We start from the raw sequence: 21,701 nt of genomic DNA, 5'->3' as shown, positions 1-21,701 counted from the left end.
ATGCCATTCCGGCTTCCCCACTCACCCTCGTCAACAATGGCATCGCCATCGCGGTCCACTACCCCAAAAACGCGGGCCTTCTCCAAGCTTTTCAGAGCTCCTCTGCCCCTCCAATCAAGCTCACATTCAATATCAACGTGGACGGAACCGTCGTGCTTCGCGCGGCCCACGATGGACTTCACACACGAAGTCACGCACTCTGACCGGCTCCTCGTCCAGGCTGCCGAGTCCTTCAATGTCACGGCGCTCGCCCGGTTCCCCATCACCCCTGACGATCTCTTCTGCTGCAGTAACCATGGGCCGGCCACCGGTGCTCGGGCTCGACGAGCACCTGTTCACCATCGCCGTCTCGGGCGCAGGGGAGGGCGTCCAGCCACACACGTATACCCTTGCGGGCCCCCGCGATGTGTTTCCCCACGCCGAGGTCCTCACTGCGCTTCGGGTGCGTCTCCGCTCCGCCCTGAGCGCGGGTTCCCCCTCCTTATAGGAATTATCGGCGCGCAGCGACGCTGGGTGAAATGGGTACTAGACACCACTGTCTACCTCCCCCCGGACGAGTTGCCCCACTCATATCAACAACACTACTACTACGAGGTCCTGCCTCCTGAGCACAGAAGGTCTCGAGTCGGAGCCATTCGAGCTCAAGACTGACGACATCGCCGAATCCCTCCCACGCTGTAATCGATGCGCTTCCCCCGCCTCGTGTCTCACGCTCGTCGACCTCCCACCCCGTCCCTCCATCCCCTCTCCTGCAGGAATTCTGCATCAACATCATCGGCAAAGACAACAAGACCATCGTTCATTGCAAGATCGCCGCCCGCGTCGTATGCGTCTTCACCGAGATCGACGTGCAGGCCACACAGCGCGCTGAGGCGCAAGCCCAGAAGCAGGACGACGACTCCAACCCTTCTCCTCCACGATAGTCCGCGAAACCTGCTCGTGTGTCGCACCGAAGGCTGCGCCCTTAAAACGTCACGCTGCGTTTCCAGGACGTCCTGGTCGAGCTTCGCGACACCGATGGCCGCTTCAACATCGACTTCCCCCGTGGATTCCTCCCTGCCTCGAGTGGCCCGCGCTCGTCGACGCCGCACGCGAGGTCCGTTGTTTGTCCTATGACCATAAAGGCACACCATCTGATTGTCTTTCCATTCCCGCGCTACCCTCACCACCGCCTGCAGCTCGGGGATACATCCCTTCCCGCAGAGCAATCGGAGATGGCGAACGACGCCTTCCTGAAGAAGACGCACCATCTCTTGCTTGAAGTGCGCCCGTTCCTCCCGTTGTCCTCTACGCTCGCGCTCACCACTACGTTCATTGAACGCAGATCCACGTCGAGGGGGGCCCGGTGTTGTGCGCAAACTGCAGCCATGTCTACCCGCTCTCAAACGGCCCCATCCTGAACATGGTGCGTGTTCGTCCTCCAGCTCATCCTCTCGCGCTCTTCCCCCCCCACCCGTCGCGCGAACTGCTTTCCTATTTCCGCCTCCTCCTCGTTCCGTTTCCATCCTCCCTTTTCTCCTTATCTTCTCGCGATCGAATGCCTGGCTCTCCCGCCTTTCACTCGCCCTCCACGATCGATATTTCGCCTCCATCCTATGTCCCGCATCCCTTGCTGACAGTGTCTCTCCTCGCACAGCCCCTCGCGGACGACGAGATCGGCTAGCCCGGCTGCGCCCCTGCTCACCCTTGCAAGCATGTACGGCAAGGCTATATGGGTGGCATGCCCAACCAGGCCGGCTGGTACGTTTTCTCGTCAACGCTGTCGATCGTCCGCTAATCGAACACGCGGCCTTCGACCCTCCGGTCGCATCCTCCAACATTGCCACCATTCATGCCAGCGCAGGTCGCTGTCGCCGCGGAAAAGGCCCATCAACGGCCGTCATCGGAACCCTCGAGCACCATGTCGGAACTTCAGAGCCAGCTCCAGGAACTCAGCACTCCTTGGCGCCGCGCAGCACGTCGAAAATGCTCGCACACTGGAGAACATGCTCACCAAGCACGGCGCCATCAAGCAGGAAGTCGGCTCGCTGAGGGCGGCGATGGAGGAGCACAACTTCTGGCTCACAAACGCCCGTCGACCGCACGATCAACCCGAAGATGACGATTTCGCATCGGACGATGAGGAGCTAGGGCCGAACTCGTCCTGGCGACCTGCCGCCGCCCTCCGCCAGACGCCCCCTCCCCCTCTCCTCCCTCGTCCGCCCCCGCTATCCCGGACGAGTCTATCGACCGCCTCAACGTGCTCCCCAAATAGCTCGAGCAGGCGCTCGAGCTCTCATCCCTTGAAGCCCGGCACGCTACCGCCGAATCCGCGATCTCCGTCCTCGGGTCCAAGGTCTCCTCGCGCAAGAACCTCGTCCTCGAGACGTAAGCACACGTCCAGTCTCAGGTCCAGGTTACCGAGCAGCTCGTGCAAGCGCCGTCTGAGTCCGCCCGCGTCGCACCGCAAGAGTCCACCGTCCCCGTCGCCGCGGTCAAAGAGGCGCAGACGGGAGCCCACTCCAGGCCTCGTGACCAAGAAGCGCGTCCGGTACCAAGGCCCCGCAGCTCAGGTTCGTTCTTCTACGCTGGCTCCGCCCACTGTCTTGCGTTACTGACCCGTCCCCTCAGCTCCACGAGTGGTTCCTCCGCTACACCCACGACTGGATCCTCAACGACAGCCAAGATGGCGTGTTCGAGTTCTCCTTCACCTGCCCTGTCGCGTTCTTTGGCGTCGCTCCCGCGGTTCCTCAAGCGTCCGTCCTACACAGCGTTCGTCCGCCGGTTCGTCCCCACTGCAAGTCCTTCCCGCACTATGGTCCTTCGCTCGCGTACGTCAAAGCGAAGGACGTGGTCGTGGACGTCAAAGCGTGCAAGAAGCGCCAACTTCACCGCGGCCGGCAGCGCAAGGCTCGCACGCTTGGGGCTCAGAAGCCGGACCGCGCGCAGGCCATTCTATGCGATGCGACCGAGGAGGAGACCGTGGACCACATGGCGGTTGCCGACGAGGACGTGACGATGTCGCCTGCGACCGACGTGCGTCCCTTTTGTTTCGTCGCGAATCCAGCCACTGACATTGTCCTGTAGCTGCAACTCGAGGACGCACGGGACATGCTGTCATCCCTGACGCTCACGGAGGCAGACGATGTTCCCATGGCGTACGAGGAGAACCCAGCAGCAGGTGTCGAGCCTCTCAAGGCGGCGGCCGCGGTGCGTCTTCTCTTGCTCTTGTTGCTCCCTGGCGTTGCTCATACGCTGTGCTATCCCAGACCGTGCCTGTCCATAAGGCTTGCTCTTAAGTCCAAGCTGTGCCTCAGCCTGTGGCCTTCACGCGTCCTTCCCCTGCCACCATCACTGCTGCGAAGCCCGTCATCGTTCCCGATGAGCCCAAGACCGCCGAGGAGCCCAAGGCCGTCGTCGTCGTGGAGGGACCCAAGACCACCACTCCCGTTGTCCAGAAGCCCAAGGTCGTCTTCGTCGTCCTCATCGTCGACAAGCCCAAGGCCGATGCTGTTGAGGAGACCAAAGCGAGCATTGTTCCTGATGAGCCGCTAGCCGTCACCGCCGAGCCTCGGGGTGACGTCGTCGCTGAAGATCTCAATGCCACTCCACTGCTGTGACGAAGGTCGGGAACAGTCTCATGTCACTGAATTCCTCTCAGGCGCACACAGAACGGCGACGCGATTTTGCAAAGCTCCATTCTAACAGCCTCGGCGATGTCGTCAACCTCCCAGCCCTCGCTCCAGGCTCTCTGCCGAGCCCACTCGTTCCCAGAACTGCCAGAACTGGAGGGCACGCGCTGTGTCGCAAGGACGGACCTCAGTTCCCCGTCAATCTCGCCCTCACCTGCCGACGACAGTGTGACCAATCGGGGCGTGATGACTCGAAACGTCCACCACTCCGGCTTCTTCGCAGTGGCGTGCAAGGCGGAAATTAGAACCCTCATGGGTTTGTTGAGGTGAGTGACATGTTTTTAACGTCACCAAATACAGCGATAATGTCATCCCCCGCAGCACTTGGTGGCACACGCATCACACGAGGCAAGAGGCTCCGCATTAGACGCGTCCAGACCGCCGCATCGCAGAACGAGAAGACGACTGGGAGATTCCGCTTGCGTACACGGTCAGTGTGACCTCGCACATGAACTTTGCCCACAGACATCTGACAAGGTATAAAGCTTTGCACAACTTCCCTCTCTTCTCCCCACCGGGCTCCGATTCTCGCATCGCACATCGGTATGCACACCGCGTTTGCTGCCATTTCCACTCCCATTTGTATCCTTACTCATCCTTGACTGTCACAGACATGTCTTCGCCACATGACAGCGCCGATGAAGACGACGACGGCTGGTCCTTATTGGGCTCACGGCCGGATACGACTGCCGGACTCGCCGAATATCGCAATGTAAGTGCAGTGGCGAGACTACGATATCCGAGCTGACAAGCTTGTACTATCAGGCATACCATGACCTTGAGCTGAAGTACTCTTCGCTCTTGACTGATAACCGACAACTCCAAGAGCAGGTCAAAGTGCTCAAAGAGATGCTTCCGGCTTCGAAGCGCAAGAACCTACCAACCTCGACCTATGAAGCGTCATTGTCGGAATCCCTGTCACGCTCGGCCCAACTCTACATGTTTCGTACCTGCTTCTGGGTACCTGCATCGCTCTTCACGCAGAGTACCCGGCCTGCTGGAGTCGATCCGGGAAACTACGGTTGGAGGTGGCCCAACGGCGCGACGATCGGCGATATCATCAAGTCGGACTCTGCCAGTGCACCCGATCCACGGGTATCCGACGCCGCCAATCGCAACGCTCTTGTTTCCCAGTCACGCCGTAACGATGCCCGTCTCGCTGAGCTTATCGATGACCTGCCGAGAGATCTCCGAGAGATCTTCGACAAAACTTGGATGCGCTCTGTAGTGAGTGCGTAGGATTTTTATGTGTCAGCTGTCTAATATTTCCTTCCCAGTTCGCCGACAGGGTTCAGAAGACGAAAAACAACTGCCTCAACAACTGCAAGGCGGCACGTAGCGCCATCTTCTCGCACATGGCAGATCTCCAGGATGTGCCGTGGTCGGGCTCGACTAACGATATGAAGGACCACGATCATCTCTCATTCCTTCGAGGCGATAATCAAGACTCGAGAAACCACTACTATCCTTTCTTGTTCCCCGGTATTGAGCACGAAAAGCTCGAGGTGAAGTTGTTTCGCACAGCTTGCATCGCAAAGGTCAGTCGGTCTTTGATTCTGCTTGTGTTCTGACTAATAAATACGCATTCAGACTCTTCGTGTGCTTCTGTACGGAGCCACTGGTGCGAACGAGGGTCACAAGCCTACCAACAAGAGTCTCGCGAAGAAGCTCGAAATTGCTACTGTCACGCCAGGCATGATTGCGATGGCGGCCACAGTGGTGAGTCCTCTGCATAGGATTTCGTTATATTTTCCCCCTGGTCTGCCGCCTTTACGTCCGCGAGCGCATTCTCGAGCTTCCCGTGGTGCAGAGACGATGCACAGCGTCTTGCCGCGTCCGTCGCGTGCGGCGTTCTGCAAGCCTGAGAAGTTGGCTCACGTTCCTGTCAGTACTGCGCTCATGATCGACGTTACGCACGAGCTCGTTGCACCCTGAAGCGCACCCTTCGCCGTGCTGCCTACTCTCCTCAGGCTTCATGGACTGTATCGACGTGCTTGAGGCACTCGCGTCCCATGGGCTGACCTGTAGTAGCGCAGACGCAGAACGAGAGGCTGCGCGCAATCGTGCCGGGCCACGGTGTGCTTGCTGCTCATGCGCCTGCACGTCGGGGGCCTGCGCGCGACCATCCCAGGAAACACAACTGTTTTCAATACGCTCGCGTTGACACTCGAGTAACATGCGGTGCTCGAGGTGCCACCGTGCGCATGCGGAGAACATCCTGCGAATCGCAGCGAGGCTGGCGGTGCACGCGTGCAACCGTCGACCACACGTTGGTGCACATGCGATGGAGTTTGAGTTGTTGCCACTATGTGATTTACTGACTGGTGTGTGTTTGTAGACGCGTTTCCTTCTCTCCTACGACACCGAGTTCAATCCTGTCGGGCCGAACACGAGCTGGTCCTACGAAGGGGACTACGAAACCTGGTACCGGTTCCTGACTGTCAATTGGGAGACAAACAATTTGCAAGCCACACGTTCTTACTTCGACCAGCACGTCTTCGGTGTCGTCGGTGGTGAGACAATCCCCATGGACATCGGTGACGACGTCACTCTGGATGTGCAGTACATGCAGCCTGGCAACCTCGACGACTTTGCATACGACGACGACGACGACGACTTCTCATCTCACCGGCATGCCAGAGCGCAGAGGCTTACCCACTCGTCAAGCACCGGTAGCCAGCCTCAGCCGACCTCCAACACCGGTCCGGACTTGAATCCCTCCACGGTATCCACGATCAGCTCCGATATATCTTCCTCCACTGCACCTTCTCAGTTTCCACATACCATTCCTCTCACTCCCCCTGCAAGTTCGTTGGCGTCCGTGTCTAGCCCCCTCCCCTCCAACACCACAACAACCCCTACTCTCGTCGCCACTACCCCGACTGGCGCCGGTGCCGCTCTAACGGGCGTTTCTGATGCCGTTGTGTCCACGTTGCATTCCGCTCTCCTGCCAACTTCTCCTGATCCAGTTGAGAACGACCTCGTACCCGCCATGGCATCGTCCATGTCCATCTCTGCAGCAGAGGAGGCCGCCCCGCAGACGCGCAACACTTCCCGGACCACTCGTGCGGGCGCCTCGAGGAGAAGCAGCCGCGCTGCTGAATCGGAGGCTGAGGCTCCCGTGCAGAGCGGCCGCCGGTCCACACGCAAGCGTGGAGGTGTGGTGTAGGAGTTGATGACTGGATTTTGCCGCGAAATTGGTACTTCTCGTGCGCCCTGGGACCCCGGACCATGCAGGCACTGACCATGGTCCGCATGTTTGTCGCACTTGCATCTTGACTGTCCCGCATCCACATTACCTTTGCCTGTATACACCCAATGCATGAATCAGTGCTCTCTGCATGTAAGGCATGCCATCGTTAACCAATACACTCGGGTACCAGAAATATTTCGTCAAGCAGTAAGTGCTTAATGAGGCCCCAGGGGATGGTGATATATTCAGGTTGGCATAGAACATACAAATGCCCGTTTGGAGTAACGGTTTTCTTGACAGCCACGCTGGTACGCTTCAGTGACTGCACGCGTTCGAGACCGTCAATGGGAGCTTTTCTGATGTATGCAAATGTAGACCGATTAGAGTAGTGATAGTACGTGAGTTTAGTAGAACTAGAGTAGTGTCCATTAGATGATCATTCAATGAGGCTTTAATAGACATATAGAACCATATATCACCGAGTGTAATGAAGTAACAACGAGCAAGTACTAGTAAGTAACAATGAGTAAGTACTAGTAAGTAACAACGGGCAAGTAATAGTAAGTATCAATGAGTAAATACGAGTGACCAACACAGATCGATATCGAAGTAGGCCTAACAAATGTACAGAGCACAAGCTCTTGACGTTTTGCCGTTACATTTCAATCTCCGACTGAATCTTGGAAGCATGTTCCAATCTCCGCTTCGCATCTTGCATTTTGAGCCGGTTGAATTGCCATCTCCGCTTCTCGCGTGGCGATGTCACCGGACCGGCTTGCAATGCCAGCGCCGCATGGGAATGTGATCCCAACGGCGTCTGGCAAAATTGCGATGGCGTGGCATGAGAAACTAGTCGGCTGGCAATGACATATCAAGCCGGCGTCATCTGGCGACTATTGCAATGCCGTTGCCAGCGCTGGCAATGCCCAATCGGTTTTTCCGACATACTTCAGCCAGGTAAGCCGGCTGACCGGATCCCAAAATACCCCGAAGGTACCGTCCGGCCGGGCCCGATCAGGTCCGGCCAGGTACCCCGTCGGAGTCGCCCGATCAGGTCGCCCCGGGTAGTGCGGAGGAGTCGCCCGATCAGACCGGGATGCTGGTGGGGAATAACATCGAGGGGGCTTCAGCAATGACCTGTACGTAGCATAGCGACACAATATATAAAGGTGCCAGCGCGTAAAGCAAACGGGGGACGAGCGCGTTGAGCGTAGGGGGGTTTCTATGTGTTTGTGTTCCGGCCAGGTCGTGCGGGGGACTCAGGCAGCCGGATCCGGCTGAAATCAACCGCCGGGCTCTGGGCAACCCACTGCAGCGCGCGATGCCTGCACATGGCACCCACATGTTCAGGATGCCGCCCCATGCCCATTTCAGAGGCGCACGGCGGCGTTGTGGCCCTTCGAAAGGGCTCGCGCGGGGGCCGGGTCGTGCGGGGGACTCAGGCAGCCGGATCCGGCTAAAATCAACCGCCGGGCTCTGGGCAACCCACTGCAGCGCGTGATGCTTGCACATGGCATCCGCGTACTGAGATAGCTATGGCGTGCGTGTTTAAAACACGTGCAGCGCCGTTTTGGCTCATTTAGTATGCACTCACAGCGGCCGGGTGGCGGCGGTGGAGGAGGAGGAGGAGGAGGAGGTTGCGGGTGCCGGGTAGCCTGAAGGCGCCCTGAACCCCAATGTCGCTCAAATTAACCACTGAAGCACTATTGTTTGTAAGTAGCCCGTGCCGCTTCAAACGCCCCCTTCATCCTGGCCTCCAGCTCTTCCCAGCGCGCCTTCTCAGCCAGAGCATAGATGTGGCGCCCCGTTGCTGCTTCCTCCTGGGCAGCCAGTTCCTTCCACTCCTGCGCCTTCGACGAAAAGGACCGGACAACACACTCCATCTCAAATTGAACCAAAACCAACTCCTCAGTCCATCTGCGTTTCCGGGCATAGCCTCGGAGCCACATGGAGCGACGGACTGCAAAATGTTGTAAGGTTGAGAACATGACCTTCATATATCAAAGAACCCACGTCGGTGCTCCCATTCACCGGGGTTCTCGGCGTCATCAGAGAAGGTCCATATCCACGAGGCATGCCAGTTGCGAAGCCCACGTGTGAATGGCTCGGCAATTGCGGTATTCACCCCCAGGTCTTCTTTCTTGACGGGTTTGTAAAGACGTTTTTTTCTCTCTTGCTCCTCTTTTGATAGGGCGAATGAGACCTTGAAGAAGGCGTCCCGGGATTGCATGTAGTTGCGAGTGTGCTTGGCCACGTTTCGCTCCGCCGCGTTGACATCGTCAAAAGAACGGAGCCGTGCGCGAGTGGAGGACGCGTTGCGGACCTTGGCGAAATAAAGGTATGACTTGTAACCGATTCCGACTCGAATAGCATGCAGGGAGTCGTTCATTTCAGCCATTCGAAGATCCGCTTCCTTTTTCGCAAGATTTTTGAGGCGGTTTTTCAAAAGGTAGTCGGCCCCAAACGTCGATGGAAGGAAGAGGGGAATCTTCTCAGGTCGTCCCTCCCCTTCAACCCCAGGAAGCTGAGGGGCCAGATCTTCTTCAAAGAGGGCGGTCCACTCACTCCCGTCATATATTGTGGCCCAGTCCTTCAGAAACAGTGACCCCGGAATGAACCTGGCGGCAGCAGCGTTGAACTCCCTGATGCCTCGCTCGAGCTTTTGCCTCTGGGTTGCAAGAGCAAGCTCTGCCTTGCCGGACGCATCAGCAGGCTTGATTCTCGCGGCGTGAGCCACTGAAAGCCTGCGGTTAGGCGATGAGTCTGGTGAGGGCAATCAAATGGATAAACCGACAAGGAACGTGACCGCAACAGCGACGGCGACGGCGTACGCGACAGCGACGGCGCACGCGACAGCGACGGCGCACGCGACAGCGACGGCGCACGCGACAGCGACGGCGCACGCGACAGCGACGGCGCACGCGACAGCGACGGCGACGGCGACGGCGCACGCGACGCGACGGCGACGGCGACGGCGACGGCGACGGCGCACGCGACAGCGACGGCGACGGCGCACGCGACAGCGACGGCGACGGCGACGGCGCACGCGACAGCGACGGCGACGGCGACGGCGCACGCGACAGCGACGGCGACGGCGACGGCGACGGCGCACAAGAGGGATTTCTTGAGGAAAAAAACACTCACTGCTCCTGCTGCAAATCAAGCCCCCTCCGAATCCATTCGGCTTCGCCCGAGGTGCCCGTGGCCACGCGTTCCTGGTCCATGATTCCCTTCTGAACCTCGGCTCGTGTGGGGACTGAGTCGGCACCATGAGACAAATACAACCCCCTGCCTCGAGAAGGGGACTCACGATCCTTGACGTCCATGACATATATCTTCATGACATTCGGATCCAATGTCCGGCCCTCATCTGCGAGTCGGGCTTCTTCCTTCCATTTCTCCACGTCTGCGGGGTCACTATTCTTGGTTATCGCATCAAAAGCTTCAATGGCGGGACCAATCTCTTCACTGGCCCGCTTCAGCCTTGCAGTGAGTGACACATCTGGGCTGTTTTAGTGTGGTCATTAAGGGCGAAATAAAAGGGACACACCCATTCTGATAAGCTTGAGCCAATTTGAGTATTGCATGTGGTCGTCGATCACCTCGCGTCGATGAGAGGAACCCATTCCCCGAATGCTGTCGTTAATCTTATTAAGCTGAGCCCATAGTGTCTCCAGAACCTCGCCATCTTGCATGCCGGCGCCAGTCACAAAGTTGGGGGAAAACCTGGAGAAGCACTGCGCCCGATGCCCGTGGATGTGGAACTGGCCAATTCCGAACAGAAGCAACAGGCCAGAGGGAAGGGGCATGTAGCTCTGTCTCCTGGCAAAACGCTTGCGAAGGTTGATGTAATATTGGCAGGCGACGTCGTATATCACCAGAAATAAGAGGAGTCCAGGGAATGACTTGAGAGCGTGCCAGAAAGCGTAATCCATGTGCGCATGGCTGAAACCAACATTTTTGTCAGCTTGATGTCAGTGGCCACCTGACATGGAACTTACGACTCTCCGCGCTGGAATTCGACAGAGGTATGCGGAAGGAACACACCGTGACGGGAACATGCTGCCGCCCCTATTCCGGTGCTCTCGAGATTGGCCTTCTTCACGTTCGCGCCGAGCACTGCACGGTGGGCATTGCACGTTGAGGGTTCGCTCTACGAACGAATGTGAGTGTTATTCAATGATTTCATGTGAACTCGGGGTGGACCTGTGGCTTAAACTTCCTCTCTTTTTCGAGGTGCTCTTGAAACGGTCCGTCCGCAACCGAAAACATTTCCCCATCAGCAAAGGGCAAACTGTTTTCTGGGTTAGTCAAGAGCCGGCCTTGAACGGTGAAATCCCCATCTAGGACGAAAGAAGGCATGTATTTATACCTGGCGAATTTTTTAATTAGCAAGCAGTGCCATGGAAGGAACGACCACCCATGGCTCATCACTCACGGATGTGTCTTGTCACGTTCCCAACCATCTGGCAAATTCACGCCTGGTCGTGGACAGGCCGGGCACTTGATTGCCATATCTCCTGGTCCGGCAGGCTCTTTGCGATGAGCAAATCCAGACCGTAGAATGTGTTGAAGATTGCGCCATTGGCGAGAAGTGCGCAGAAGCGCCTTGTATGCCATCTGAGGGTGGTTATGACAGTTAGGCTGGGTTTATCGATGCAGCCGCATATGAAGGGCTCTCACAGGCACCCAATGTGGCGCGTTCTCATTGGTCATGTGGCAGAGTTTTGAGTGGAAGCTGAACGGCGAGGTTTTGCAAACTCGATTCTCGGTGAGGAAGCCATCGAGGCATTGAAACGTGAAGGCGGAGCGTGGGCGGTTCTGAGAGCCGGGATAGTATCCCATCTCCAGAAGCTGTATGTCTTCGGTCTTATGGCCTGTGCATTTGCAGAATGATACAGACAGCCGATGGAAGCCGTTGGTGTGAGCAATAGTGAGGGTGCGGGAGTTGTTGTACTCGGCGAAGGGGAACGTGGGGACTGAGAGAGCGTCAAAGGCGTACGTGGTGAACAGGCTGCCCTCTCGCAGTTTCGTTGTCCCTGCATCTGCAGTGGCCCCATCCTCAGTCTCTTCGAGTTGATCCTCAAAGACGAAAGCGGGCACGGCAACATCCGGTTCCTCAGGCCCTTCTTGTCCTTCGTCTTGTAAGTTCTGAACCGGGTCTGTCGCGGGAAGATGCTTCACGAGCTTCGGGCAGGGGACACCGCCATGACCGCAGTGAAGTTGAACCCCTAGATCTTGAATCCACGCAGGGCGAAAACAAGTTCCGGTCCAGACTTCAACGCGATGGAAGAGATGGTCATTGTGCTTCTTACGGCAGCATGCGGTGCAGAAGGTCGGGCGGGAGTCGCAATCGAGGCAGCGCCATTGAAGGGCATGGCCGCATTTTGCTTTCCCGTCGACAGGGACGCCGTGGCCGCTCAACAAGACGTCCAGATATGTGTCGCGAATGCTCAAAAAATCTCGTTGGTAGTCAGTGGCCTATGGGATCCCATTTCACAGTAAGTAATGATCCGATTTGTCAAATACACTTGCATACTGAGCGGCCAGTGCCAGGCATTTTTGGCGGTGTGTGATCGACGGCATCGATGTTTCCAATATCAATCCCGTCCCCTAGCGGCGCTGAAGACGAATGTCTGTCAGGTGATTTGGCGGAAACCGATCGAAGGGTGTCCGTTCTTGGTGTCCGATTCAGACCCGGTCTGGTTTTGATGGCTGAGCGTTTGGTTCGCAAGGTGTAGCCTGAGTGTACTGCCTGGGACTTTTCGACCTTCAGAGTGAGCGTTGATCTGGTTTTGCGAGCGGGTTTGATATAGGAACGACCCATTGTGAAATGAGGAGGGGATGAGGAGGATATGGATGGCAAAGAGTTGAAAACTCTGGGCACTTACACGGCGGAAGGCGCATTCATCAGCACAAGGCGCGCGGCGCGCCTGATAGTTAATCCGTGATATGTCTGAAAACATCAGTTCTCCTTCATCAACAGAAACAAACACCGCGCACGTGTGATGGCTGGTCTCGCCCTGTGTGCAGCATACTCAGTGTGATTCTCGACCAAGTTTCCTGCCTCCACTCCAGCTTATATGACCATGCGTACCCGTGTTTCCTCCCCCGCTGTCTCAGCCGATCCAAAAGCGCCTTCTGCTTCGGAGGCATCTGAAGACGTGATGTGGGAATCCAAATTTGCATTGAGCAAGGATGAGAAGACCCTCGTGCTCAAGGATCTCCCGCGTTGGCAAGCGAACTCAAACACAAGGTCTGCAATCACATCTGAGCTTGCAAAGAAGATCGCAGAGGGAAGATCAGAGCATCTGAGCGGAACTTTGGCCGCTTTACTTGTGGATGTGCGTGATTTTTTAATCACCGTGATTACTTCACTGAGAACCATCCGTAGAAAATAAGCCAGTTCCTCCACAATTCCAGCCGCACCACTCAACAGGAGAAGAATCCGTTTTATTCCTCTCGCCCATTCGATGGCCTCCGGGTCTTTGGATATGAGGAGGATGAGCGAATCCACACGTCGGCACTGGACGATCAGGAGTTCAAAGAGAGCGGTCTCTGGATCGCTGCTTGGACTCGTGCTCGCAAGAAGCTATGGGAGGAGCTGGAACAGGAGGAGAAGGATGAGTTTGAGAATATGGCAGAAGACTGGACGCGTGATGGCCCACCGGAGGATGTGAAAAGAAAGTGCGCCCCTGTCCGTTCATCACTTCTTTCCGTCCTCATTTGTGACTGTCTCGCGTTAGATTGTTGAAGAAGCACGCCCTCCGATACTTCAGAGCCATGACTCTCGGATTTTTTCGTAGTTTTGACACGGCGATACATATCACCGGCTTGTTCAAGGATTCGAATGGCGAGCACATGACCTTCTTGTGCGATTATTCCCTTCTGTATTCTTCCAAAATTAATATCCAACACAAGTTACGACACTTCTGATCTTCTCCGAGAACAACGCAAAGACAAAGTCCCTCTTTTCCGTGACGACGACGAATGGCACGTTGGCTTCCTGGATTCTTTCAATGCATACTTCGGAGCCATCATTGACCCTGACAGCATATCGGAGGAAGGCAGACGAGCTGAGGCCGACCTTCGCCATGTCACCCATCTCCGCGAGCCTGAATTCGAATTTTATGAAGATGGCACGCCAATCATACGTGACAGAGAGAATGACGGCGAGGAGTACACCTACCTCCAGCGGCAGAGGGTCATCGCTGAATATCTGCGAACGCATCTCAGTTAGCCCCATCATTGATCTAGTTGAATCGCTTTCGATATTGATCATGATCTAGGCTGGGCATCTGGAACTGGAAAATGGACACGGAACGGCAGCTGGTCAACAATAATCAGCCATCAAGATAAGTTCTTCGACCCTACTTGGGTGCCCGAAGGTTTTGTATTCAAGGCGCCAAGCAAGCTCGGTGTTGAGGAAGCCAAGGCCTTCATTAATCATATCATGGCCAACGAGACACCAGACTCCGAAGAGGATCCCAACCCTCGTCGCTTCCGCTTGCTCGCAGCGGTGGATCAAGGCCGGAACAAGTGGAGACCTGCTGATTACGTGCGCCCTGAGGGGAAGGACCCGGGAGCCAAGAAGTTGAAGGTCAGAACTATCGCGGAGCGACAAACAGATGCCGAAATGCAGGGCGAAAAGAGCACAGATCTGAAGCATCTCAGCCCTGCTGATATTCGTGACCGACAACGGGTGGTGGCGGAGGCGCGAGGCCAGGCTGATCACTCACGCAAGGGGCGCGCAAAACAGAAGACCCCCGTCGATGTCGAAAGCGAATCGAGCGTTTCTGGGGGTGAGGCTGACAAGAAGCCTAGGCACTCGGGTCGGAAATCTTCCAGGAAACAGAAGTCAAAGTCGACTGCGAAGGCACCGAGTGAAACTATTGGCAGATCAACAGACGGAGCTTCTGGCAAGAAGAAGTCATCTACGCGCCGTCGTCAGCGGTCTCCTCTTGATGACAGTGAGGAGGAGGCCGTCTTCAGTGAGGAGGAAGACAACCCCGATGCCGAAGAGACTGAGAAGCTCCTCGACGCACTCGACCTGTATGACGACTTTCAAAACGACCACAATGGGCCTCCAGACGACGGCTTCGACATCCCCAATGACCTCTTTGACGCCCCTCCCAATCCAAATCGCGTCAACCACCCTACGGAGGCAGTCTACACCTCTCACGCTTCCGGAAGACGGTCCCCACCGCCCATATTAACATCTGACACTGTCGTTACCAAACTTGCGGTCCCGAAATCCTCTGGCACAACACCTGCACCAGCAGAGGCAGATCCAGAGGCAGGGGTGGCATATTTTACGTCCCTTTGCCCGAATCAAGCAAGCTGGACAGACTTGGTGTTCCACATGTCCAGCAAGGCAGGTTGTCATTTCAACGTCACCAGAGCAGTTGGCTGATTTTAACTGGATAGCTTGACGAATTGCGCCATGTCCCCTCGGATCCACGGTTTTCTTGGGCCACTTGGTCCAACGATACAGGTGGACTGGACGATGTAATTCACCAGGATCCGGTCACCTCACTCCGCCCCATTCGGTTGTATCTCGACGGCGAATCACTGTCAGATCCTCGTGCTGTCCATGCACAGCGGTGGTTCCTTGTTATGGGGCTACTTCTCCACAACATTTCCCGGGCGATTGAGCACGAGCCCAACTCCGACGACGGCAGCGCACTGGCAACCAGTGCCCTCACGCACAGGGACTTAGATGACCTGCTCGCCATATGTCGATCAAAGCGCCCCAACATTAGAGGTCAGGCAGGTTTTTGTTTCAACGAGACTTTCACGGTTGCTGACGTCGGCTCCGCACCAGATGGCCACGGCTCTGCGGAAGGTCCAGCAGCCGGTGAGGACATCGCAGGCAACGAAAAGGAAACCATCGGGGGACCGGAAGAAGCAGGGCTGCCCCAACCGTCAGATGAGTTGATTCACGCAGCGGAGAACGCGGCTGAGAGTGGAAGGGGCCGCAGTCGTGGTGCCTCTCGCCCAAAGCCGAGGGGGAAAAAGCAGGCCGTGCAAACGGCCCCCGTGAGAAGGCAACCGGTGAGGCAAAAGAAGAAAACAGCGACAGAATGACGGCCCAATTCGGTGTTTTAATGTATTTGCCAATGTGGGGGTTTGAACAAATGCAACGGCGATGTTAAAAGCGAAAGCGACGGCGACGGCGACGGCGAACGCGACGGCGACAGTGCACGCGACAGCGACGGCGCACGCGACAGCGACGGCGACGGCGCACGCGACAGCGACGGCGACGGCGACGGCGACGGGACAAAAAAAGTCAACACCTGCTTGCCCTGGTTAAAATTACAACCCGGACGCAACAACGAAGTCATCTACCCGAAGGGGAAAATATTCCTTGCCAGCTTGGTCAATGCCCCATGCTTTCAACACTCCCCTCTGACAGAAAAGCGCGATGCAAACCCGATCACCGGAGACCTCGGGAACGCCATGTGAGAGGTGCTTGGCCAGGAAAACTTGCGCGTTGCCGCTGTTGTATGGCGCCGCGAAACCGAGAGACTGATAGCCCATGTATGCCCCCCTTCCATAGTCACCAACAGTGGCGACCATGTCGTAGAAGAGACTGCCATCCCCCGTGTCACGATGGAATATCGTCTCCCGATTGGAAATGAGGTGGCATGCCTGTGTGGGGAAACACCAGAGGCCCGCGGTCTCGGGTTCGCGTCTGGCAAGTTCATCTAGCTCGGCGCGTAGTGCGCGATGCTGAGCCGGGCAGGTGACGCGCATGATCCCATCGAAAACAGCACCAGCGCGTGCCATGCTTTGAAGCCATGCGGACGTGCCATTCTCTGAGTAGGACTTCGTTTCGGCAATGTTTTTTCGAAGCTGCTGCAGACCGAAAGGAATGAACGCAAGCAAGGATGTTTTTTTGGTAGGCGCATACCGAAGTGCCTTGGGGTATGGCAGCAGGGGACAAGAACTGCTGCCCGGCGTGAGATTTGATGCCCGGATTGGAATTCTTTGCATCGAGGTTGAACAGCTTTGGGCCACAGCGCCAGACTGATTCATCGGTCGAAATGTGGAGGCCGCCGGCTTCACCGTAGGCCGAGCGTGCCTGGATTATGTCCTCCTGCTTTTCGTTAAACCAAGTTGGACGGCAGCTGACGCAGCACTGACCTGAATGTCATCAGAAAGTATCCCTGGCAGAGACCACACCAGGATAAAATCTTCGGAATCAGTAATCACAAAGGGTTTGTCCTCCACGATGGGCAGCGACCCGTCAGGTATTTTCGGCTCGATCGGTGGAAATATCTCTGCGAGATCTTCCTCCCGTCTCTCATCGTTCAAGGCACGGCCTTTTCCAGGCACATGTTCGTATTTCTCCAACGGCCAGGCTGTCTGGTCTATGTGAATATCAGTAACATTCTCTCCGGCCTGGAATGCGACCTTACAGCGGCGACCCAACGCAGCCGCTAAAACAGACCCGGCTCGCCAAGCTGCAGCCTTGTCCCTCCCTGGAATACTTGAAGCTACTGGCATCATCGGCAGGGAAGAGCGCCCTTCCCCGTGTGTCTTCAAATTTTGTTCGAAGCTGAATACCACTGCGTCACTGATGCTTTGAAATCGGGCGCGATCCATGATGAATGAGGGGGTGGTGAATGAGGGGGAATCGTCGACCATTAGATGCCTTCTTTTGACGCCCTTTCATGGGGTTCTGACGATCCATATCGGGCCGATACTTGGAGAGGTGATTGAATGGGGTATCACTTTTCAGAATCGTTCACGAAAAAGTCGGCGGCATGGCATGGGGCTATATTATGATGATCGGGGGCTCATATTACAACAAAAATGTGCGCGAAAATCAGACTCGATTCAGCCGGCTAGGGCGTCGGGTAGGGCGGCCAGAACGCGTGAATGCGATATGCGGAACTGCGGCGACTGGGTGCGACGTGGGGGCGGGGGGTTGCGGCGTCGACTCGGGGGAAGTTGGCGGCGGCGACGCGGGGGGGTCGATCTCGCTCTCGCCCTCGCTCGAGTCGCCTGACGCATGCCGGTTAAGCCCCAACTGCGCCGAGCGGGAGCTGCCCGTCAGGCTGCTGAGGCTGCTGCGGCTGCACAGGTCTGTATGTGCCGGCCCTTCAGCCAATGGGGGCGCTGGACTAATCGCGCGGCCGGTGTTGCTGGCCCAGCTGCCTGTGTCGCCGTCGCCGTCGCCGTCGCCGTCGCTGTCGCTGTTGCCCCCGTCTTCGCCGTCGCCGTCGCCCCCGTCTTCCTGGCCGCCGCCGTCGTCTTCGTCGCTGTCTTCGTCGCCGTCTTCGTCGCCGTCTTCGTCGCCGTCTTCGTCGCCGTCTTCATCTTCGCCCTCGCTGTCACGCCGACTCTTGCCCACGCCCCGAGCCATCCGACTCTTCCCGCCTTGGGAACTGTGGCCTGCCGCCCCTCCCTCCTCCACAGCTCTATGGATCCCATCGTGGGAGGCCGGGCGCCGCCCATGGATCCCCATCTCGAAGGTGAATTCAGACAGGGCAGGGCCTGCCGTTTTCGATGCAACAGGCAGGCGAACAAGAGGTTGGTTGGCCGTGGTTCCTACGTTCCCTGGGCGGCGGTCTCCTCCAGAGCCCGATGCACTCGGCCCGGCGGCTTCAGTCGAGCCCATTGGCGAGCCAGAGGAGGTCAAGTTGGACTCCAAGGCTTCGATGCGCAACCGCAGATTGTTGAAGAAAAACGCCAAAGTGGCAGTCTTAGCCTGCCCATCTCCAATATGCTGCGAGACGTCCCTGTATGCCTGTCGCCAAGGCAGCCCGACCTGAGCGAGCCCGGGGTCGACCTCATGCAGCCGTTGGCGTGCTTCCTCCGTTTCGCCAACATTGACCTCTGGGAGCAGACCTGACGTCACAAGGACGTCGCTGGCTATCGAATGCGCGTCCTGAATGAAACGGGTGAGGTCGGCCCTGTCCCGGGCGAGCTCTTCCTGAAGATGTCTGTTCGTTTCGACCAGGAGTTCTTCTCGATGAGCAGCGGCTGCATCAGTGAGTTCTATGAGCAACCACAAATCCTAGAATGTGTTCCAGCTCACACTGACCTTCTTCCTTCATCTGGGAAATCTGCTCTTGCATCGAACGAAGGGCTCCCGCCACAAGGTCCTCTGCGGCGTTGAGGGTTATCGGATTCAAACCTAATGTAATCAATGGCACTTTAATGCGAATTTTTAGAGCGTGGGTAGACAGGCGCGCACCTTCCTGAACCACGTTTTCGATCATATTCTTCATCGAGGTCTTCACTGACTCCAGAAATTCGCCTTCCTCCCATTGCGATAACGCAGAGTCGAGCATCCCACGAACGGTGCTTGAGACGTCCTCCGGAGAGGGCAACGGCTGAGGGGCAGCGTTTACGATTGAGTTGTTCGCTCTGTTGAGGGGCCGATCGATGGCTTGCCCGGCGTTCTTGAGGTGACGATGAGCGGCAGTTATGTTAGATATCGGATTTGGGGCCCCTTCAATGATCGTCGTCAAAATGTCCGAACAGTCCTTAAGCTCCGTGAGAAGGGCTCTCATTTCACTACGAGACATAGTGATTCTTCTGTCTTCGCGGTCGTCGGGAGCATCCTGACGCCAAATTAAAACGTGTTACGTCGAGCAGAAAACAAACGACCGGCTTACTTTACCGCATTCGATCATCAATCTGATCATGTCCATCGACACGCGCAGGCCGTACGTTATCCCTAATCGAAGACCGTAGGCGTCACGGTCTTCCTCAGGTGCAGAAGAATCTTGCCCGGTAGGGACAGCTGGCGTTCGAACATGCCGCTGTTAGCGTTGAAAATAACATGTCAATTTCGGACACCCACTGCTCTCATCAACGCCCCCTGCGCTCCCGTCAATGGCCCCCTCATGGTCATCTACACTGTGGCTGTTTTGTCTTGTGGCGTCCCCCTGCCTGTTCGTCTGGTCCTCGTCATTGATGTTCGACTCTGTGCTTCCCTGACGGGCCTGTCGCCCTGCTTCCCAAGGGTTGTTGGGCTTCACAACCGCCTTGGACATATTTTCATATGAATCCGCTGTGGATCTGATAAGCACAACGAATAAATATATCAAACATGCTCACCAGGTGGTCGCGGGGCCCGTCGTTGCATCCACTCCATGTCCGACTTGTCCTCTGTGCATCAACTGCATTAGCCACACAGAAATAATCAAACCGTCAAGTGGCACAAACCGTCAACCAGGTCGGGGCTGTCTTCCACAAGCTCTTCACCGCCTTGCGACCTCAGGTGCGTCTTCGCCTGGGCAGTGGATCCGGCGTCTGCCACTCTGCGTTTCTTGCGCGATGGTTCGGTGGACGACTTGACCGTGGCCGCGTTGCTTTCAACTTCGTCCGGTCCAGTCGCTGATCCCCGATCGACCGACTTCCCCTTGTTCTTCCCGTGACGGACCTGGGTTCCACCTTGGGCAGACTTAACACCCTTCCCACGTCCGCGCCCACGGCCACGGCCACGACCGCGCCGGTGCCCACGCGCACGCTGACCGGGACCAGGGGACTGCCCGGAGTGGTCCGAATGAGCCTCCTCATCCGACACCTGGTCAATGGAGACTTCGTCCGTAGATTCTTGCCCGATGTTGCTCTCGCTCGGCAGGTTACTATCAGCCGAAGGCCCGGGGGGCGATGCACGAGGGGGAGAAACACGAGGGGGCGCCGGCGAATCGGGCGGAACAGGCGATGGGATGGGCGGAACAGGTGATAGGATGGGCGGACTGACTGGGGCGGTAGGGGCAGTTGGCAAATGAATCGGGGGTGAGAGTGTAAAAACCGGGAGTTTATCAACTTCGGATTTCGACCATCCCTTGATGCGTTCTTTGGAGACGAGGAGTCGGTACCAGGATGGCACATCTTCGTCTTTGCGGTCTTTCCGAGCCCACGAACCGTCCTGTTCAGGGTCTCTTGGAAATCGATCTGGGTCAGTGACTTGACAAGCCAGACGGAAACCTTTATAGCTCTCTAGCTGAGCGCGTCGTGTGGCGTTCTCATTCAGCGAGCATCCCTTTCTGTCTCCAATGCACCCGAGACACTTGGCGCTATGCAGCGTCGCGACGATGCAGGATCTACTTTTGCCCTTGCAATTGCTGCAGCGCTGGTCCTGGAAACATTCGCCCAATTAGAAAGTTACAACGCAATCAATGTTTAGGATCAGCAACGAACCTGTGGAAGCTTCAATTTAAAGTCTCCAATTACTTCCTCCGGTGGGAACCCATCCTCTGGAGGGACGTGTTCATCGGGAGGAGCCTTTCGTTTGCCGGGTTCTGAGCAGCCATGATTAGTATTGTTCTGAAAATGGATCAAGGACACGAACTGGTTTCAGAGTCCTGCATCTCGATGCCGACGTCAGAACTTGGCCCGTCGTTTTGTGGAGGGGGACTGAACTCTGTGACGAAAAACGTCAGGATAACGGAAGACGGGGCAGGGAGTGCAAAAACTAACCGTCGCTCAGCCACCAGACAGACGAGGTTTCCAACGGCGGCATGATGCGGATGACGCCGTGGTCGTTGGGCATGATGGGGGGGTCCAATGTGATTCCTTGGAAGTAATCCGGGAGTGGGATATCGCGGAAGATTGGGAGGAGGTTGGAAAGAATGACGACAGGGGGGGAAGACCGGCCTCAATTTCGTCTATCTTTTGAGGATCCCCTCTGGACCTAATCTCCGCGACGGCTCTTCGAGCCATAACGCCGCGCTTGAACTCGTAAACTGCGGCGAGGGCAATGGAAGGAAGAGTCCCGTTGATGTCGCGGTGGTGTCTGCCGAATAGGGAGCCAACAGAACAGACAAGATGCCGCAGATTCAGCTCATATACAGGGCGGGACTGGGGTGGGATCG

The 21,701-nt window shown here is 56.8% G+C and overlaps 7 protein-coding genes across 7 annotated transcripts; 3 read left to right on the top strand and 4 right to left on the bottom strand.

Annotated features, from left to right (window-relative positions):
* Positions 1–574: 574 nt before the first annotated feature.
* Positions 575–854, top strand: BXZ73DRAFT_34439 (uncharacterized protein; the record flags this gene model as incomplete). The annotated part of the gene is made up of 2 exons (XM_048017844.1): positions 575–715; positions 756–854. Coding segments are annotated over 2 exons (240 nt in total), but the record flags the coding sequence as incomplete, so codon positions are not given.
* Positions 855–1,720: 866 nt separating this feature from the next.
* On the top strand, positions 1,721–6,840 carry BXZ73DRAFT_79149 (uncharacterized protein; the record flags this gene model as incomplete). Its single annotated transcript, XM_048023021.1, has 14 exons — positions 1,721–1,740; positions 1,844–2,196; positions 2,289–2,367; positions 2,396–2,552; positions 2,611–3,015; positions 3,067–3,189; positions 3,297–3,595; positions 3,641–3,937; positions 4,137–4,214; positions 4,305–4,383; positions 4,437–4,898; positions 4,949–5,209; positions 5,262–5,390; positions 6,010–6,840. 14 exons carry the CDS (start codon positions 1,721–1,723, stop codon positions 6,838–6,840), a joined length of 3,573 nt encoding a protein of 1,190 aa, XP_047875838.1.
* Positions 6,841–8,567: 1,727 nt separating this feature from the next.
* BXZ73DRAFT_50185 (uncharacterized protein) lies at positions 8,568–10,190 on the bottom strand (the record flags this gene model as incomplete). Its single annotated transcript, XM_048020396.1, has 3 exons — positions 8,568–8,824; positions 8,878–9,608; positions 10,009–10,190. 3 exons carry the CDS (start codon positions 10,188–10,190, stop codon positions 8,568–8,570), a joined length of 1,170 nt encoding a protein of 389 aa, XP_047875837.1.
* A 198-nt stretch (positions 10,191–10,388) lies between these two features.
* BXZ73DRAFT_50156 (uncharacterized protein) lies at positions 10,389–11,802 on the bottom strand (the record flags this gene model as incomplete). The annotated part of the gene is made up of 6 exons (XM_048020390.1): positions 10,389–10,466; positions 10,545–10,769; positions 10,985–11,015; positions 11,084–11,236; positions 11,303–11,484; positions 11,548–11,802. Coding segments are annotated over 6 exons (924 nt in total), but the record flags the coding sequence as incomplete, so codon positions are not given.
* A 252-nt stretch (positions 11,803–12,054) lies between these two features.
* On the bottom strand, positions 12,055–12,231 carry BXZ73DRAFT_11685 (uncharacterized protein; the record flags this gene model as incomplete). The annotated part of the gene is made up of 1 exon (XM_048017450.1): positions 12,055–12,231. A coding segment is annotated over one exon (177 nt), but the record flags the coding sequence as incomplete, so codon positions are not given.
* A 722-nt stretch (positions 12,232–12,953) lies between these two features.
* BXZ73DRAFT_103412 (uncharacterized protein) lies at positions 12,954–15,277 on the top strand (the record flags this gene model as incomplete). The annotated part of the gene is made up of 5 exons (XM_048015578.1): positions 12,954–13,208; positions 13,259–13,551; positions 13,611–13,736; positions 13,786–14,099; positions 14,154–15,277. 5 exons carry the CDS (start codon positions 12,954–12,956, stop codon positions 15,275–15,277), a joined length of 2,112 nt encoding a protein of 703 aa, XP_047875834.1.
* A 902-nt stretch (positions 15,278–16,179) lies between these two features.
* Positions 16,180–21,379, bottom strand: BXZ73DRAFT_103411 (uncharacterized protein; the record flags this gene model as incomplete). The annotated part of the gene is made up of 14 exons (XM_048015577.1): positions 16,180–16,722; positions 16,778–16,963; positions 17,011–17,232; positions 17,774–18,855; positions 18,917–19,009; positions 19,070–19,439; positions 19,494–19,621; positions 19,682–19,891; positions 19,939–19,989; positions 20,047–20,768; positions 20,889–20,965; positions 21,028–21,128; positions 21,179–21,250; positions 21,307–21,379. The coding sequence occupies 14 exons, from the start codon at positions 21,377–21,379 to the stop codon at positions 16,180–16,182; spliced, it is 3,930 nt and encodes a 1,309-aa protein (XP_047875833.1).
* Positions 21,380–21,701: the final 322 nt, after the last annotated feature.

The sequence above is a fragment of the Epithele typhae genome (assembly GCF_022376455.1).
Source record: "Epithele typhae strain CBS 203.58 chromosome Unknown BXZ73scaffold_40, whole genome shotgun sequence".
NCBI lineage: Eukaryota > Fungi > Basidiomycota > Agaricomycetes > Polyporales > Epitheliaceae > Epithele > Epithele typhae.
The sequence above is the reverse complement of the archived record's forward strand: the minus strand, read 5'-3'. Positions and strand labels throughout refer to the sequence as shown.